The 15,370-nt window shown below is 39.1% G+C and overlaps 1 protein-coding gene across 1 annotated transcript; it reads right to left on the bottom strand.

Moving 5' to 3' along the window:
* Window positions 1-605: 605 nt before the first annotated feature.
* Window positions 606-15,002, bottom strand: zgc:193711 (uncharacterized protein LOC569781 homolog). The gene is made up of 4 exons (XM_060913455.1): window positions 14,915-15,002; window positions 7,062-7,111; window positions 4,567-4,592; window positions 606-2,535 (listed from the first exon to the last, which is right to left on the bottom strand). The coding sequence occupies exons 1-4, from the start codon at window positions 14,944-14,946 to the stop codon at window positions 2,227-2,229; spliced, it is 417 nt and encodes a 138-aa protein (XP_060769438.1). The 5' UTR covers window positions 14,947-15,002; the 3' UTR covers window positions 606-2,226.
* Window positions 15,003-15,370: the final 368 nt, after the last annotated feature.

Raw genomic sequence — 15,370 nt, 5'->3', positions numbered from 1 at the left:
AGGAAGCCGAAATTTCCCTGTAGTTAATAACTAAGGTCGAGCTCTTCTTTCTAATGAAGCACTGACTGAAAACAAAATGGCGACGCCTCGCTGAGGTAAATAACCGCCATCAACTTCATATTCGTGCAAGCACTTTAAAAACATGTTACTTTTATATTTAATAAGCTTTTTTTTTGCCCTTGTTCTTACATAAAGGGTTTATTTATCGATTGATTCAGTCTGTGAAGATTTAATTGAATAAAACGATACCAAATTGACTCCCTGCTTCAAGTTGCAGAAGCCTGGACACCAACTGTTTCATAAACTCCAGATAAATAACTTTCAGATTAAAATTCCCACACAAAAACTCATTCACTTTTATTTAGGTTTAAATATCGTTTTATACGGCTAATTTTATGGTTTGCGTGTGTGTTTTTTAAAAGCAGGATGTAAAGCAGTACCTCTGTTCACCAGTAGGCGCCGCTATAATCAAATTTAATGCTTAAAAAACCTCCCAATTGATTAATATTATTTTATTTAATGATGTACCTATTTATTATTTTTATATTTTAATTTGTAACCTGAGACACACACTGGGTGTTTGAAAGCATGGAAAACACCAGGAGTAAGATTTATTTTCCTTTTTATTATAAACGTACAACAATCAAAATTTCCTTGTAACAAGAAGTACCAAAAAGGGGCAAATATTTACACACACACATCAGCATAACTTCATACATTTGTTTCTTTTCCTTCTTCTAAAACTCTATAAACCTACATGTAATAATTGTGTACATATTTTTTTAAACAGACCTTATCTATACTTGACAATTAAAATGTCACAGTGATTTCAAAAGAGTTGGTTTTCTTCTATTATTACATAATACCTTGACAAATTCATTAGTTGGGAATACATAGAAGCAGTATAACACTTGTGGTTTCTGAAAATAATAATATGTAATTCAGTCATTAATCTTTAAAGTCACGTAATTAAATGCTCATTTTGTATCCTACAATCATTTAAGATAATATTAGAAAGTTTGTTTGTTTTGTTTTGTTTTTAACTGTTGTGTGATTTGTACTTCGATTGTATAATGTGTGCTTAATCTATCTCCTTTTAACTTTTCCTCATTTTGGCCAAAAAGGATGATTCACTTGGTTCATGTTCATTATGCCTGTAATAGTATTTCACATGTGCCTACTCAATCATGACTATCATCCCAAATGGAGATCAAATCTACGAGGTGTATCATTTTGTGTAATCAAAAAACGACACACCACAGTTGTAGAGAGTTGCTATATCCTTCCTGGCAGCTCGAAACAATCTGGCCATTTTCCTCTGACCTCTCTTATCAACAAGGCATTTCCACCCACAGAAATGTTGCTCACTGAATGTTTTTTTGTTTTTCGCACCATTCTGTGTAAACTTGAGAGACTGCTGTGTGAAAACCCCAGGAAATCAGCAGTTTCTGAAATACTCAAACCAGCTCATCTGGCTCAAACCAACACCCATGCCACAGTGAAAGTCACACTTTGAGATCACAATTTTCCCCATTCTGATGTTTAAAGTGAACATTAACTGAAGCTCTTGATTTGTAGCTGCATGATTTTATGCATTGTGCTGCTGTCAAGGGATTGGCATGAATCTACACTCAAGGCTAGAAAGAAATCAACCCAATCCTTGCTTCTTCATAGCATTCTATGTCTTTTTCTTAAATCTATTGTTGGTGTGATCGCACGTGGCTTTACAAAAGTGCAAAATAATTTGCTCCAAAACAGCAAAGAATCTGATGTGGATGCCAAAAGTTAAACCCCACTGATGTCTTTTTATCTTAAAAAAAAAAAAAAAAAGCAGGGAGCCCTGCTGAGCCCATTTATACCAGCCAGGCATGGGTGTATCCCATTCCCAAAAGCAAATCCAGATATGAAGAAGATAGGAATACAGATAAGATACCTGCAATTATTTGGATAGATTATGCAAAGGAAGCTTAGTGTGATAGATAGGATCAGTAAACATACATTACTGTGACAACGAAATCAACTAACCACAAGCACTAATAGCATGCTACAGTGTTCTTTCACATTTTTGTCCAACATTTGAGAATATCCAGTGTGCACTACTAGGTCTAGAAATAATTCATTATGATTAATGTGTAACAAATTCACTTATATTTGGTCTTCCGTTAAAAAAAAAAAAAACAACTCATCCTGATTTATAAAACTACATACATTTTCTTAATCACTTATTCACACCATGACAGACCGATGTGAAGAACTCCTCTTCTTTTGAGACTTAACCATCAGCCTCTGAAGCTCTCCAGGTGGAATAAGTATATCTGCAGGTTCTGCAGACTCTTTTAGTTTAGCACCTCTCAGAAAGTCTATGGTTGCATATTCCGTGCTCGAGTTATTGGGTAGCACGGGCCTCTGCTTTTCGGACAGCAGCACCTGAATTTCTGCATAGTGCAGGCCATCAGAATCCTTCTTCGTCTTCTTGTTCACTCTGGCATACTGGGGCTCGTCTGTCACACTGTCATATATGTGAGGGTCTACAGTCTAATCCAGAAGAGATGAGAGACATTGAAAACTTAAAGTGAGTGAAAATAGTTGTGTGGCAATACTGCTGTTAATAAATAACGCTTTGGGCCTGGTCTAGAATAAGTTTCCCTTAACCATATACATTCACCGGCCACTTTAATAGGAGCTTATTTTTGATTCTAAAATTCCTGCTCTTGGCTGCAGGAGTGTAATCCAATGTGGTTTTCTGGTGTTGCATGCTGATTTGCTTTTATGCTCACCACGGTTGTAAAGAGTTGCTATGAGTTACTATATCCTTCCTGGCAAAAAAAAAAAAAGCTCAAACCAATCTGGCCATTTTCCTCTGACCTCTCTTATCAACAAGGCGTTTGTTTCCATCCACAGAACTGTCACTCACTCAGTGTTTTTTGTTTTCCGCATCATTCTATGTAAACTCTACACTGCAAAAAATGATATCTTAGCAAGTGAAAATATCTTGAAAATAGTTTAAGCAATCTAGCATTTCCTATTAGAAGAATACAAGACACCGATTCTGAGATTATTAAACCCAGTTCTAGATTGCAACCAATTTATTCCAAGATGTCTTATCAAGTAAAAATATCTGTTCATGCAGCAAGATAATTTCACTAGTATTACATAATTTTCTCCTCAAATTCAGTTTTCAGTTTTTTGCAGTGTAGAGACTGTTGTGTGTGAAAACCCCAGGAGATCAGCAGATTCTGAAATTTCAGCACTTCAGGAGAACACTGAACAACAATGGTGTGCATGGCAGGGTTGCAAGGAGAAAGCCACTGATGTCCAAAAAGAACATTGCTGCCTGTCTGCAATTTGCTAAAGATCACGTGGACAAGCCAGAAGGCTATTGGAAAAATGTTTTGTGGATGGATGAGACCAAAATAGAACTTTTTGGTTTAAATGAGAAGCGTTATGTTTGGAGAAAGGAAAACACTGCATTCCAGCATAAGAACCTTATCCCATCTGTGAAACATGGTGGTGGTAGTGTCATGGTTTGGGCCTGTTTTGCTGTATCTAGGCCAGGACGGCTTGTTGTCATTGATGGAAGAATGAATTCTGAATTATACCAGCATATTCTAAAGGAAAATGTCAGGACATCTGTCCATGAACTGAATCTCAAGAGAAGGTGGGTCATGCAGCAAGACAACGACCCTAAGCACACAAGTCGTTCTACTAACGAATGGTTAAAGAAAAATAAAAGTTAATGTTTTGGAATGGCCAAGTCAAAGTCCTGACCTTAATCCAATCGAAATGTTGTGGAAGGACCTGAAGCGAGCAGTTCATGTGAGGAAACCCACCAACATCCCAGAGTTGAAGCTGTTCTGTATAGAGGAACGGGCTAAAATTCCTCCAAGCCGGTGTGCAGGACTGATCAACAGTTACCGCAAACGTTTAGTTGCAGTTATTGCTGCACAAGGGGGTCACACCAGATACTGAAAGCAAAGGTTCACATACTTTTGCCACTCACAGATATGTAATATTGGATCATTTTCCTCAATAAATAAATGACCAAGTATAATATTTTTGTCTCATTTGTTTAACTGGGTTCTCTTTATCTACTTTTAGGACTTGTGTGAAAATCTGATGATGTTTTAGGTCATATTTATGCAGAAATATAGAAAATTCTAAAGGGTTCATAAACTTTCAAGCACCACTGTATGTCTGGGTGTTCCTAATAAAGTGGCTGGTGAGTGTAATTAAGTACATTCATGAGTTTAGGGTGAAATCTGATTTCTGGTCAGCACTATTACTTTGTAGTACTGGGCAATGTGAATAATAATTAGATTCTTTCCAACTACACATTTAATTAAATCAAGTTAACTGATCAAGAACATAGAGGATATGTCAAGATATTAGGATTCAGTTTTTATCAGGCTATAGTATGCTCATAGTTTTCACCAAACAGAAGGAAGAAGCAACTGCAATTCAGACAAGAAAAAAGGTGAAGACAGTATGGTACTCAAGAAAAGGTTGGCATAAGTAAATTTCCCAAAAGAGTCAGTAGGCTACTGTAATTTTTTAACAAATAGGTACCTGATGAATTGAAGCTGCGGATGGAGCTGACATAAAAAAAAGACAAAAATATAATTGTTACTTAGAGTTATCCACACAGTTGATGCATCAATTAAAGAAAGCCTTTATCACACATATCGTATAGTGAAATGTTTTTTTTCCCATATACCCCAGCTTGTTAGGTAGTTATGATCTGAGCTTTAATCACCAAGTTGCATCTAAATGCAACATGGTTCCAAGCCCTGCTCCTGGAGAACCACATCCCTGAACATTTTGGTGTTTTGCCTGCTCTAACACATCCACATTAGCCTTATGTTTAGCTAATTAGCTGGTCCAGGGTGTGTGGGACCACGAGTGAAATGGTGAGTACTATTACTTGGATGATGTACTAATACTGCTTAAGCATGGACTATTAGAGACTTGCCCACAGTGCTTCATGGAAAGAACATCAGAAGGTGCTATGGATAATTATCCTAAATGGCGAGTGGACCAAGCTGCTCCAACATTGATGCCAATAAGAAGGTTTAAGCCTAATATATAAAATTACAAAATAGAGATCACTTAGGGTGGCACGGTGGTGTAGTGGTTAGCGCTGTTGCCTCACAGCAAGAAGGTCCGGGTTTGAGCCCGTGGCCGGCAAGGGCCTTTCTGTGCGGAGTTTGCATGTTCTCCCCGTGTCCGTGTGGGTTTCCTCCGGGTGCTCCGGTTTCCCCCACAGTCCAAAGACATGCAGGTTAGGTTAACTGGTGACTCTAAATTGACCGTAGGTGTGAATGTGAGTGTGAATGGTTGTCTGTGTCTATGTGTCAGCCCTGTGATGACCTGGCGACTTGTCCAGGGTGTACCCCGCCTTTCGCCCGTAGTCAGCTGGGATAGGCTCCAGCTTGCCTGCGACCCTGTAGAACAGGATAAAGCGGCTAGAGATAATGAGATGAGATCACTTAAACAAGACACTTTGGTTTGTTTGTTTGTTTGTTTAAATCCGTGGTTATTCTCAAGAAGCTGTTCTGGTAAGTGTCAGCAATGCAAGACATCAACAATATTAGTGTTTAATTTGAACAGAATTCAATAAACACAGCCAAGAACCGTCTACTTTCAGAAGAGGCCATTTGAATGACACTGCAACTAGCCAATCGTAGACCTTTTCTTGTATCCCATTTGCAAACTTGCAAGAGTATCACATTATCACTAACTGCTTGAAAAACATCCATAATAAACATTTAATAATGGAATGCCATGAGCTCTTCAATCCGTTGTCTTGCTCCAAAAAACTCACCGGGCTCAAAAATGTATTTTTCCATTGGAAAGCGCTGCATGTATGAACACATAGATAGAAGATCATGAAGCTTGTGGCCAGAAAAGTGTGTAATAAGTATCAGACACTCTGTGGGCCATCTCAGTTTGAGGTTATATATTGTACCAAATCAAAGTGGGCTAAAACAAATACAGAGTGTCAGAGTATAGTGCAATTGAAACACAGCCACTGTCACTTTAATGCATAGGGATACCACAATCAAGTCCAGACAGTCCTAAACCATGTTTTTGTTACATTCCAACTCCAACTCCCTACACAGCTGAACCTGGCGATCAGCACATAATTAATTTGGGTGTGTTGGGATTGCAAGTGGAAAAACAATTGGCCATGGAGGACTAAGCTTCAAACTTTGGAGTTATTACTCAAACATTAGCTGTTCTAAAATACAATGATGGGTGTTATTTGAGTGTTTATACACTGTAGTCTTGTTAATCTGCTAATATTTACATAGCTCTGAGCAGTAAGCTGGTTTAAAACATACAATTTAGTTGTGTAATCATATGAAGTATAACGCTGGCTACATTTTCTGCAACAAATCCTGTAGCTTGAGATATATTTGCTTGCCATTCCTGTCTCTTCTTTGAAGCTTGGATAAAGGTATACACTCATGATGGTTAGATGATTACATAGCTAGCAGCCCAAAGATGTTTCTTTTTTTTTTCTTAGTGGCTTAGTATCCATATCCAGAACATTCTTTTATGTTTTCTCAATAGTAATGAATTCTTATAAACTGTCTTGTTTCAAATGCTACCTTTTAAACAACCATCCATCCATCCATCATCTGTAGCCACTTATCCTGTTCTACAGGGTCGCAGGCAAGCTGGAGCCTATCCCAGCTGACTATGGGCAAGAGGCAGGGTACACCCTGGACAAGTCAGTAGATCATCGCAGGGCTGCCATATAAACACAGACAACCATTCACACCTACAGTCAATTTAGAGCCACCAACTAGCCTGCATGCCTTTGGACTATGGGGAAAACCGGAGCACCCGGAGGAAACCCATGTGGATACGGGGAGAGCATGCAAACTCCACACAGAAAGGCCCTCATCTGCCACTGGGCTCAAACCCAGGACCTTCTTGCTGTGAAGCTACAGTGCTAACCACTACACCACCGTGCCGCCCCTTTTAAACAGCTTTCTGTATCTAAGTGTATTTATTCATAATAAAGATAATATATTGATCATCAGTTGTTTGCTTACCTTTTCTTTTTGACCGCTTTAAACTCAGCTTCCTTGGATTTAAACCCCACCTAACACAGTACAATAAAACAAAACACAAGTAAGACTTTTGTTGGTAGCTCATATTTCCCATTCAGCAGCTCATGATGGAATGCCAAATGGAATCTGAGTAAAATATCAATCACATAGACTTTGATTTCTGGGACCTGGGCAGCAGGATAAGCTTGGCAGAACACTTTTAAACAAATTTTTACAAAAGTGGTGAGTCAAAAAATATTGCAGAAGCATCGAGTGGAATGCCAAAACCATTACCGTATAATAACCATCCAGTTGGAGCCCTCAACAAATTGAGATCATGGTTCAGGTTTTTTCCAGCCCCGTAAAATCCCAGTTTATTTGTTGCTAATTCCGACCTACAAGTTAATTCTTTCTTATTGCACAATAGCTACCAGTTTGGGATTCTGAGAACACATGCAATCATCCATATGTAGGTGCCTTGAGCTAATACAATACATCTGTGATTGCTAGTTATACTCAAATTCACATTTGAAGTTGCAATTGTAGATTATTAGAGTCATAGAGACATTCTCTTTCCATTATTCATCATTTTGGATAACATGATGAATGTCTGGGTGGTGCAGTGGTTAGCACTGTTACCTCCCACTAAAGAAGTTCCAGGTTCAAAGCAGCTAGTCAATGTTTGTTGAACATTCAGAGTTCCTTTTTTAGGCTTTCTTGATAACCTGATGCACCATTATAGACTTTAATTACTTAATTCTGAAAGGGACTCTGAGTAGGATGTGATTTTATTATGGTTTGGCATGACTCCTGCACTGCTGACCGAGATACAGAGAAATGAGTCAATTGGAGATGGACAGTGACACATTGAAAAGCTCACTCATTTACTGTTTTCTTTGCATTATGAAACAATTAACATGACAGTTTTCTACTATCGTCATCCGAACACGAAAGTATCTTCACACATTAGAGACAATTCCTAGTTTGTGCTGTGAAAGAGGAGGAAAAAAAACTTCTGGACATGCTGTGATTGGAAAATAACCACCCCTGACATTTACTATTATTTTCCATATGGCTGTCATGTTTAATCTTTACTTAATTCAGTTTGAACATAAACTCTGTTGAACTTAAATTCAAGAATAATTAACATTATCTATCTGCTGTGTAGTCCTGTTTACAACCCTGGTCCTCTGTAACTTTTGCATCGCCAGAGCTCATTTGTTTACTGTCATTAGTCAGTTTTGCACCATGAGAGTTTATTTGTTTTTATTTGGGTTTTTTTTATTTATCTTCCATTCAATACTGCCACTCTTGCACAGTTTTTATCTTCATTTATCACAATTCTTGTTTTTAGCACTATTAATGCACATTCAGAAAGCACATATATACAGTGGTGCTTGAAGGTTTGTGAACCCTTTAGAATTTTCTATATTTCTGCATAAATATGACCTAAAATATCATCAGATTTTCACACAAGTCCTAAAAGTAGATAAAGAGAACCTAGTTGGTCAAATGAGATAAAAATATTATATTTGGTCATTTATTTATTGAGGAAAATGATCCAATATTACATATCTGTGAGTGGCAAAAGTATGTGAACCTCTAGGATTAGCAGTTAATTTGAAGGTGAAATTAGAGTCAGGTGTTTTCAATCAATGGGATGACAATCAGGTGTGAGTGGGCACCCTGTTTTATTTAAAGAACAGGGATCTATCAAAGTCTGATCTTCACAACCCATGTTTGTGGAAGTGTATCATGACATGGCACGAACAAAGGAGATTTCTGAGGACCTCAGAAAAAGCACTGTTGATGCTCATCAGGCTGGAAAAGGTTACAAAAACCATCTCTAAAGAGTTTGGACTCCACCAATCCACAGTCAGACAGATTGTGTACAAATGGAGGAAATTCAAGACCATTGTTACCCTCCCCTGGAGTGGTCGACCAACAAAGATCACTCCAAAAGCAAGGCATGTAATAGTCAGTTAGGCCACAAAGGACCCCAGGGTAACTTCTAAGCAACTGAAGGCCTCTCTCACATTGGCTAATGTTAATGTTCATGAGTCCACCATCAGGGGAACACTGAACAACAATGGTGTGCATGGCAGGGTTGCAAGGAGAAAGCCACTGCTCTCCAAAAAGAACACTGCTGCTCATCTGCAGTTTGCCAAAGATCACATGCACAAGCCAGAAGGCTATTGGAAAAATTTTTGTGGACGGATGAGACCAAAATAGAACTCATCTCATCTCATTATCTCTAGCCACTTTATCCTTCCACAGGGTCGCAGGCAAGCTGGAGCCCATCCCAGCTGACTATGGGCGAAAGGCGGAGTACACCCTGGACAAGTCGCCAGGTCACCACAGGGCTGACACATAGACACAGACAACCATTCACACTCACACCTACGGTCAATTTAGAGTCACCAGTTAACCTAACCTGCATGTCTTTGGACTGTGGGGGAAACCGGAGCACCCGGAGGAAACCCACGCGGACAGAACATGCAAACTCCACACAGAAAGGCCCTCGCCGGCCACGGGGCTTGAACCCGGACCTTCTTGCTGTGAGGCGACAGCGCTAACCACTACACCACCGTGCCACCCCCAAAATAGAACTATTTTGGGTAAAATGAGAAGCGTTATGTTTGGAGAAAGGAAAACACTGCATTCCAGCATAAGAACCTTATCCCATCTGTGAAATATGGTGGTGATAGTATCATAGTTTGGGCCTGTTTTGCTGCATCTGGGCCAGGACAACTTGCCATCATCGATGGAACAATGAATTCTGAATTATACCAGCGAGTTCTAAAGGAAAATGTCAGGACATCTGTCCATGAACTGAATCTCAAGAGAAGGTGGGTCATGCAGCAAGACAACAACCCTAAGCACACAAGTCGTTCTACCAAAGAATGGTTAAAGAAGAATAAAGTTAATGTTTTGGAATGGCCAAGTCAAAGTCCTGACCTTAATCCAATCAAAATGTTGTGGAAGGACCTGAAGTGAGCAGTTCATGTGAGGAAACCCACCAACATCCCTGAGTTGAAGCTGTTCTGTATGGAGGAATGGGCTAAAATTCCTCCAAGCCGGTGTGCAGGACTGATCAACAGTTACCGGAAACGTTGAGTTGCAGTTATTGCTGCACAAGGGGGTCACACCGGATACTGAAAGCAAAGGTTCACATACTTTTGCCACTCACAGATATGTAATATTGGATCATTTTCCTCAATAAATACAGTTAGGTCCATATATATTTGGACACTGACACAAATTTTGTTTTTTTACCTGTTTACTGAAAGATATTCAAGTTATAGTTATATAATGGACATGGACATAAAGTCCGTACTTTCAGCTTTCATTTGAGGGTATCCAAATTAAAATTAGATGAAGGCTATAGGAGTTTCAGCTCCTTAACATGTGCCACCCTGTTTTGAAAGGGACTAAAAGTAATTGGACAATTGACTCAAAGGCTATTTCATGGGCAGGTGTGGGCAATTCCTTCGTTATGTCATTCTCAATTAAGCAGATAAAAGGCCTGGAGTTTATTTGAGGTGTGGTGCTTGCATTTGGAAGATTTTGCTGTGAAGAAAACATGCGGTCAAAGGAGCTCTCCATGCAGGTGAAACAAGCCATCCTTAAGCTGCAAAAACAGAAAAAAAAAACCATCCGAGAAATTGCTACAATATTAGGAGTGGCAAAATCTACAGTTTGGTACATCCTGAGAAAAAAAGAAAGCACTGGTGAACTCATCAATGCAAAAAGACCTGGAGGCTCACAGATGACAACAGTGGTGGATGATCGCAGAATAATTTCCATGGTGAAGAGAAACCCCTTCACAACAACCAACTAAGTGAACAACACTCTCCAGGAGGTAGGCGTATCAATATCCAAATCTACCATAAAGAGAAGACTGTATGAAAGTAAATACAGAGGGTTCACTGCACGGTGCAAGCCACTCATAAGCCTCAAGAATAAAAAGGCTAGATTGGACTTTGCTAAAAAACATCTGTTACGGCTGCCACCGTGTGGACCTGGTGGAGCCTTTGTGTGCGTTTTTCTTGCTGTGCTCCTTCTCATAGGATGGAGGTGCTGGGCTCTGATTGGCCTCATGTGTGGGAGGTGGGAGGAGTGATTGAACCAGCACCGGGATGTGTATGACCGCGATTGGCTGACCGGCCCCGACGTACCGCCAACCAGACGACACGATTCTCAGTGTCCCCACTATTTAAACTGGGAGCAGCACAGTCTCCGGGCGTTTTTTTTTGTTGTTGTTGTATGAATTGTATTGATTGTAAGCTTTCGAAAACTCATACATGTTAACAGTGGTTAACTCGTTCAGGAGTGTGGAGGTCGGTATAACTGTTTTGGGACTGGGCAGGGACTAGTTTAGCTTTAGCACTGATTGCATTCACTTGAGACGATTTCTGTTAGTCACACTAGTTAGGGGTGCTATTTTATGTGTTCTTTTTGTTATTGACTGCTGAATTAGATAGTGAGGGTTTTTGTTTCCCATTTTGTTTGATAAGACTAGTATAGGCTCCGTTTGGAGTTCCCTTTTTGTTCTATTTATTTGTTCTTTTAAACAGCACTCATTTGCCCTTTGTTCCCTTTTTACCTCACCTCCTTTTGTTATAACAATTTGAATTTTCAATTAATAAAAATCCTTTGTTTATTACCATTCCCATCTGGTTTTATGTTACTTCTCAATACCCCTTTGAGCTGGGTTGTAACAACATCTAAAAAAGCCAGCACAGTTCTGCAAGAACATTCTTTGGACAGATGAAACCAAGATCAACCTCTACCAGAATGATGGAAAGAAAAAAGTATGGTGAAGGCATGGTACAGCTCATGATCCAAAGCATACCACATCATCTGTAAAACACGGCGGAGGCAGTGTGATGGCTTGGGCATGCATGGCTGCTAGTGGCACTGGGTCACTAGTGTTTATTGATGATGTGACACAGGACAGAAGCAGCCGGATGAATTCTGAGGTATTCAGAGACATACTGTGTGCTCAAATCCAGCCAAATGCAGCCAAACTGATTGGTCGGCGTTTCATAATACAGATGGACAATGACCCAAAACATAAAGCCAAAGCAACCCAGGAGCTTATTAAAGCAAAGAACTGGAATATTCTTGAATGGCCAAGTCAGTCACCTGATCTCAACCCAACTGAGCATGCATTTCACTTGTTAAAGATGAAACTTCAGACAGAAAGGCCCACAAACAAACAGCAACTGAAAACCGCTGCAGTAAAGGCCTGGCAGAGCATTAAAAAGGAGGAACCACAGCGTCTGGTGATGTCCATGAGTTCAAGACTTCAGGCAGTCATTGCCAACAAAGGGTTTTCAACCAAGTATTAGAAATGAACATTTTATTTACAATTATTTAATTTGTCCAATTACTTTTGAGCCCCTGAAATGAAGGGATTGTGTTTAAAAAATGCTTTAGTTCCTCACATTTTTATGCAATCATTTTGTTCAACCCACTGAATTAAAGCTGAAAGTCTGAACTTCAACTGCATCTGAATTGTTTTGTTCAAAATTCATTGTGGTAATGTACAGAACCAAAATTAGAAAAATGTTGTCTCTGTCCAAATATTTATGGACCTAACTGTAAATGGCCAAGTATAATATTTTTGTCTCATTTGTTTAACTGGGTTCTCTTTATCTACTTTTAGGACTTGTGTGAAAACCTGATGATGTTTTAGGTTATATTTATGCAGAAATATAGAACATTCTAAAGGGCTCACAAACTTTCAAGCACCACTGTAGATATATATTTTTTATCATTACATTTATACTCTATATTATACAGTCAGCTTGTTCTTGGGATCTTTCTAAAAAATTATTCTATCTTATGTTGTACAGTGTATTTTTTTTCTTTTCGCATGCCTGATAACTTGCTGCTGCAAAAAGAACAGTTTTCCAGCTTGGGATCAATAAAGTAAATCAGTCAATCAATCTAGCTATCACTCTGGAATATCTCTATAATCAGGGATAGAAATGAACATAAACCTAGAAATTGCATGAAACAAAAGATAATAAACAAATACAATTAACAGTTATTCCATTGGCGGCACGGTGGTGTAGTGGTTAGCGCTGTCGCCTCACAGCAAGAAGGTCCGGGTTCGAGCCCCGTGGCCGGCGAGGGCCTTTCTGTGTGGAGTTTGCATGTTCTCCCCGTGTCTGCATGGGTTTCCTCCGGGTGCTCCGGTTTCCCCCACAGTCCAAAGACATGCAGGTTAGGTTAACTGGTGACTCTAAATTGACCGTAGGTGTGAATGTGAGTGTGAATGGTTGTCTGTGTCTATGTGTCAGCCCTGTGATGACCTGGCGACTTGTCCAGGGTGTACCCCGCCTTTCGCCCGTAGTCAGCTGGGATAGGCTCCAGCTTGCCTGCGACCCTGTAGAACAGGATAAAGCGGCTAGAGATGATGAGATGAGATGAGTTATTCCATTCAGTCTCGTCATACATGGCTTTTAGCCGACTCGGCACTATGCTCCTTGTCAGCTATCAGTTCATGTACGACTTGATTTTGTGGAATAACTGTTCATTGTATTTATTTATTATCTTTTGTTTTGTTACATTGTACAGCCTTTATTTTGGTATTATAATAATAATAATAATAATAATAATAATAATAATGAACCCTGCTGGGTTTTGCTGCCAAAATAAGAAGCAAGTGTGACAGTCAACGTATCCAGAAGAACTGTGGCTGGTTCTGCAAGATGCTCAGTAAAACCTTCCTTGCAAAACTGCACAAATTGTCTATGAGACTATAAACCAAAGGGTCTTCACACCAAATACTGTCTTTGTTTCATTTATTGCTCTTTACTGCCCTTTATAGTGTTTTTATCATGTAGAAACATTTTAATTTCATGATATTCGAAGGCATCTTTGCTCTGCAGCATGGTCATGCGCCTAAGACTTTTGCACAGTGCTGGAGAGTTGGAGAAGAAGAGCATCGACCGACTCTTCAGGGATTGTATGAATGACGTCACTGTTAAAAGTAGGTGGAGCCTTAAAGCCGCCTTCAAAGGGTTAAGTGTCCGTGTTTAACTGCGTGTCCAAAAAAAAAAAAAAGAAGAAGAAGGGAGGGAGGGAAATAAACGTTTTTTTCACTTGATTTTGTAAGAAACGACGAGTTATACAGTAACTTTAACCAAAATATATTTTCCCTACAAACTTCCTAGCACTGATTTTCTCCATAACGTTGGCAGATTCATACTTCTATAAACAGAATATCTCACGCGACCATTCATCAAAACATCTGTATTTTTTAAAATTATTATTACGTCATAGAGCCTCGCACATTATTATAGCCTAATTATAGGTTATTTTTGTGTTACATACAGCAGGTTGTTATGGATTAGGGCGGACTTTGACCAGTCTGTCAACAAGCTGCTTTTCCGCCCCAAACACATTTTAAATATATATTATACTATATCCCTATTTATATATAATAATGCTTACATATCCATGCTGTAAAACGTGGCTTGTTTTGCTGCTCGCTCCACTGAACTAAATCTCCTTATTCAGTTTTCACTTCCTTATCCACTAGCCCACTTTATCTACTCAAACCTCATAAAATCCGTGAATAACTGTTTTGTAATATTAGTCACGTCCTGCAATGTAATTCTACAATATTACAGTTAGATTCATATGATTCAGTTAGAATCTACAGTTAGATTCATATGATTCATAGAATCATATGCTTTAATAGATGGTTTTATTTAGATTAGGTATATATTTTATAACTTATAAATTGCTTTGAAGAAGAAGAAGAAGAAATTCTTGACCTTGAGAATAGTATTTTATAATGGAAAAAAATATAGATGCATATTTAGCATTTGATTACTTACTTATCCAAGGTATTGGTTACTCTGTTTCCCATGGCTGCGCATGTTTGAAGAGCCCAACAACAGCCAGCTCTGTTTTATCAGCTTCTTCATTTCCTTGTTCAGAGGGAAGTGAAACTGGGCAGGTGCGCTATGAATGGATACCTTTGACCTTCCTTTGCTAGTGAACATTTAACTAGCTTATAATACATAGGGCCAAATTACTCAATTCTGATTGGTCAATCATGGAGGGCTTTTTTTTTCCCCCTTAACACGGGGCCGTATTTCTGAAATGCTATTAGCTAGTTCGTTGCTTGGTTACAGTTACAAAAATTAGCAAATTTTGTCAACAAAATGGCTGACTCTGCTGACTCAGCAATGCCGCGTTTCGCTATATTTGACGAAGAAATGATAAGCCAATTGAAAGCTGCAAGCGAAAATGAAAATACCAAAAAAAGTACGAATTTTTGGCTTTCCGCG

The sequence above is a fragment of the Neoarius graeffei genome, chromosome 28 (assembly GCF_027579695.1).
Source record: "Neoarius graeffei isolate fNeoGra1 chromosome 28, fNeoGra1.pri, whole genome shotgun sequence".
Classification (NCBI taxonomy): domain Eukaryota; kingdom Metazoa; phylum Chordata; class Actinopteri; order Siluriformes; family Ariidae; genus Neoarius; species Neoarius graeffei.
The sequence above is the reverse complement of the archived record's forward strand: the minus strand, read 5'-3'. Positions and strand labels throughout refer to the sequence as shown.

What these genes read in the sequence shown, in the direction of transcription:
- zgc:193711 (XM_060913455.1), bottom strand. Translation starts at nt 14,946, where the DNA reads ATGGGAAACAGAGTAACCAATACCTTGGATAA. An exon ending in GTAACCAATACCTTGGATAA is followed by an intron (nt 7,112 to 14,914) that starts GTAAGTAATCAA and finishes GTACTGTGTTAG; the next exon opens with GTGGGGTTTAAATCCAAGGA. An exon ending in CCGCAGCTTCAATTCATCAG is followed by an intron (nt 2,536 to 4,566) that starts GTACCTATTTGT and finishes CTTCTGGATTAG; the next exon opens with ACTGTAGACCCTCACATATA.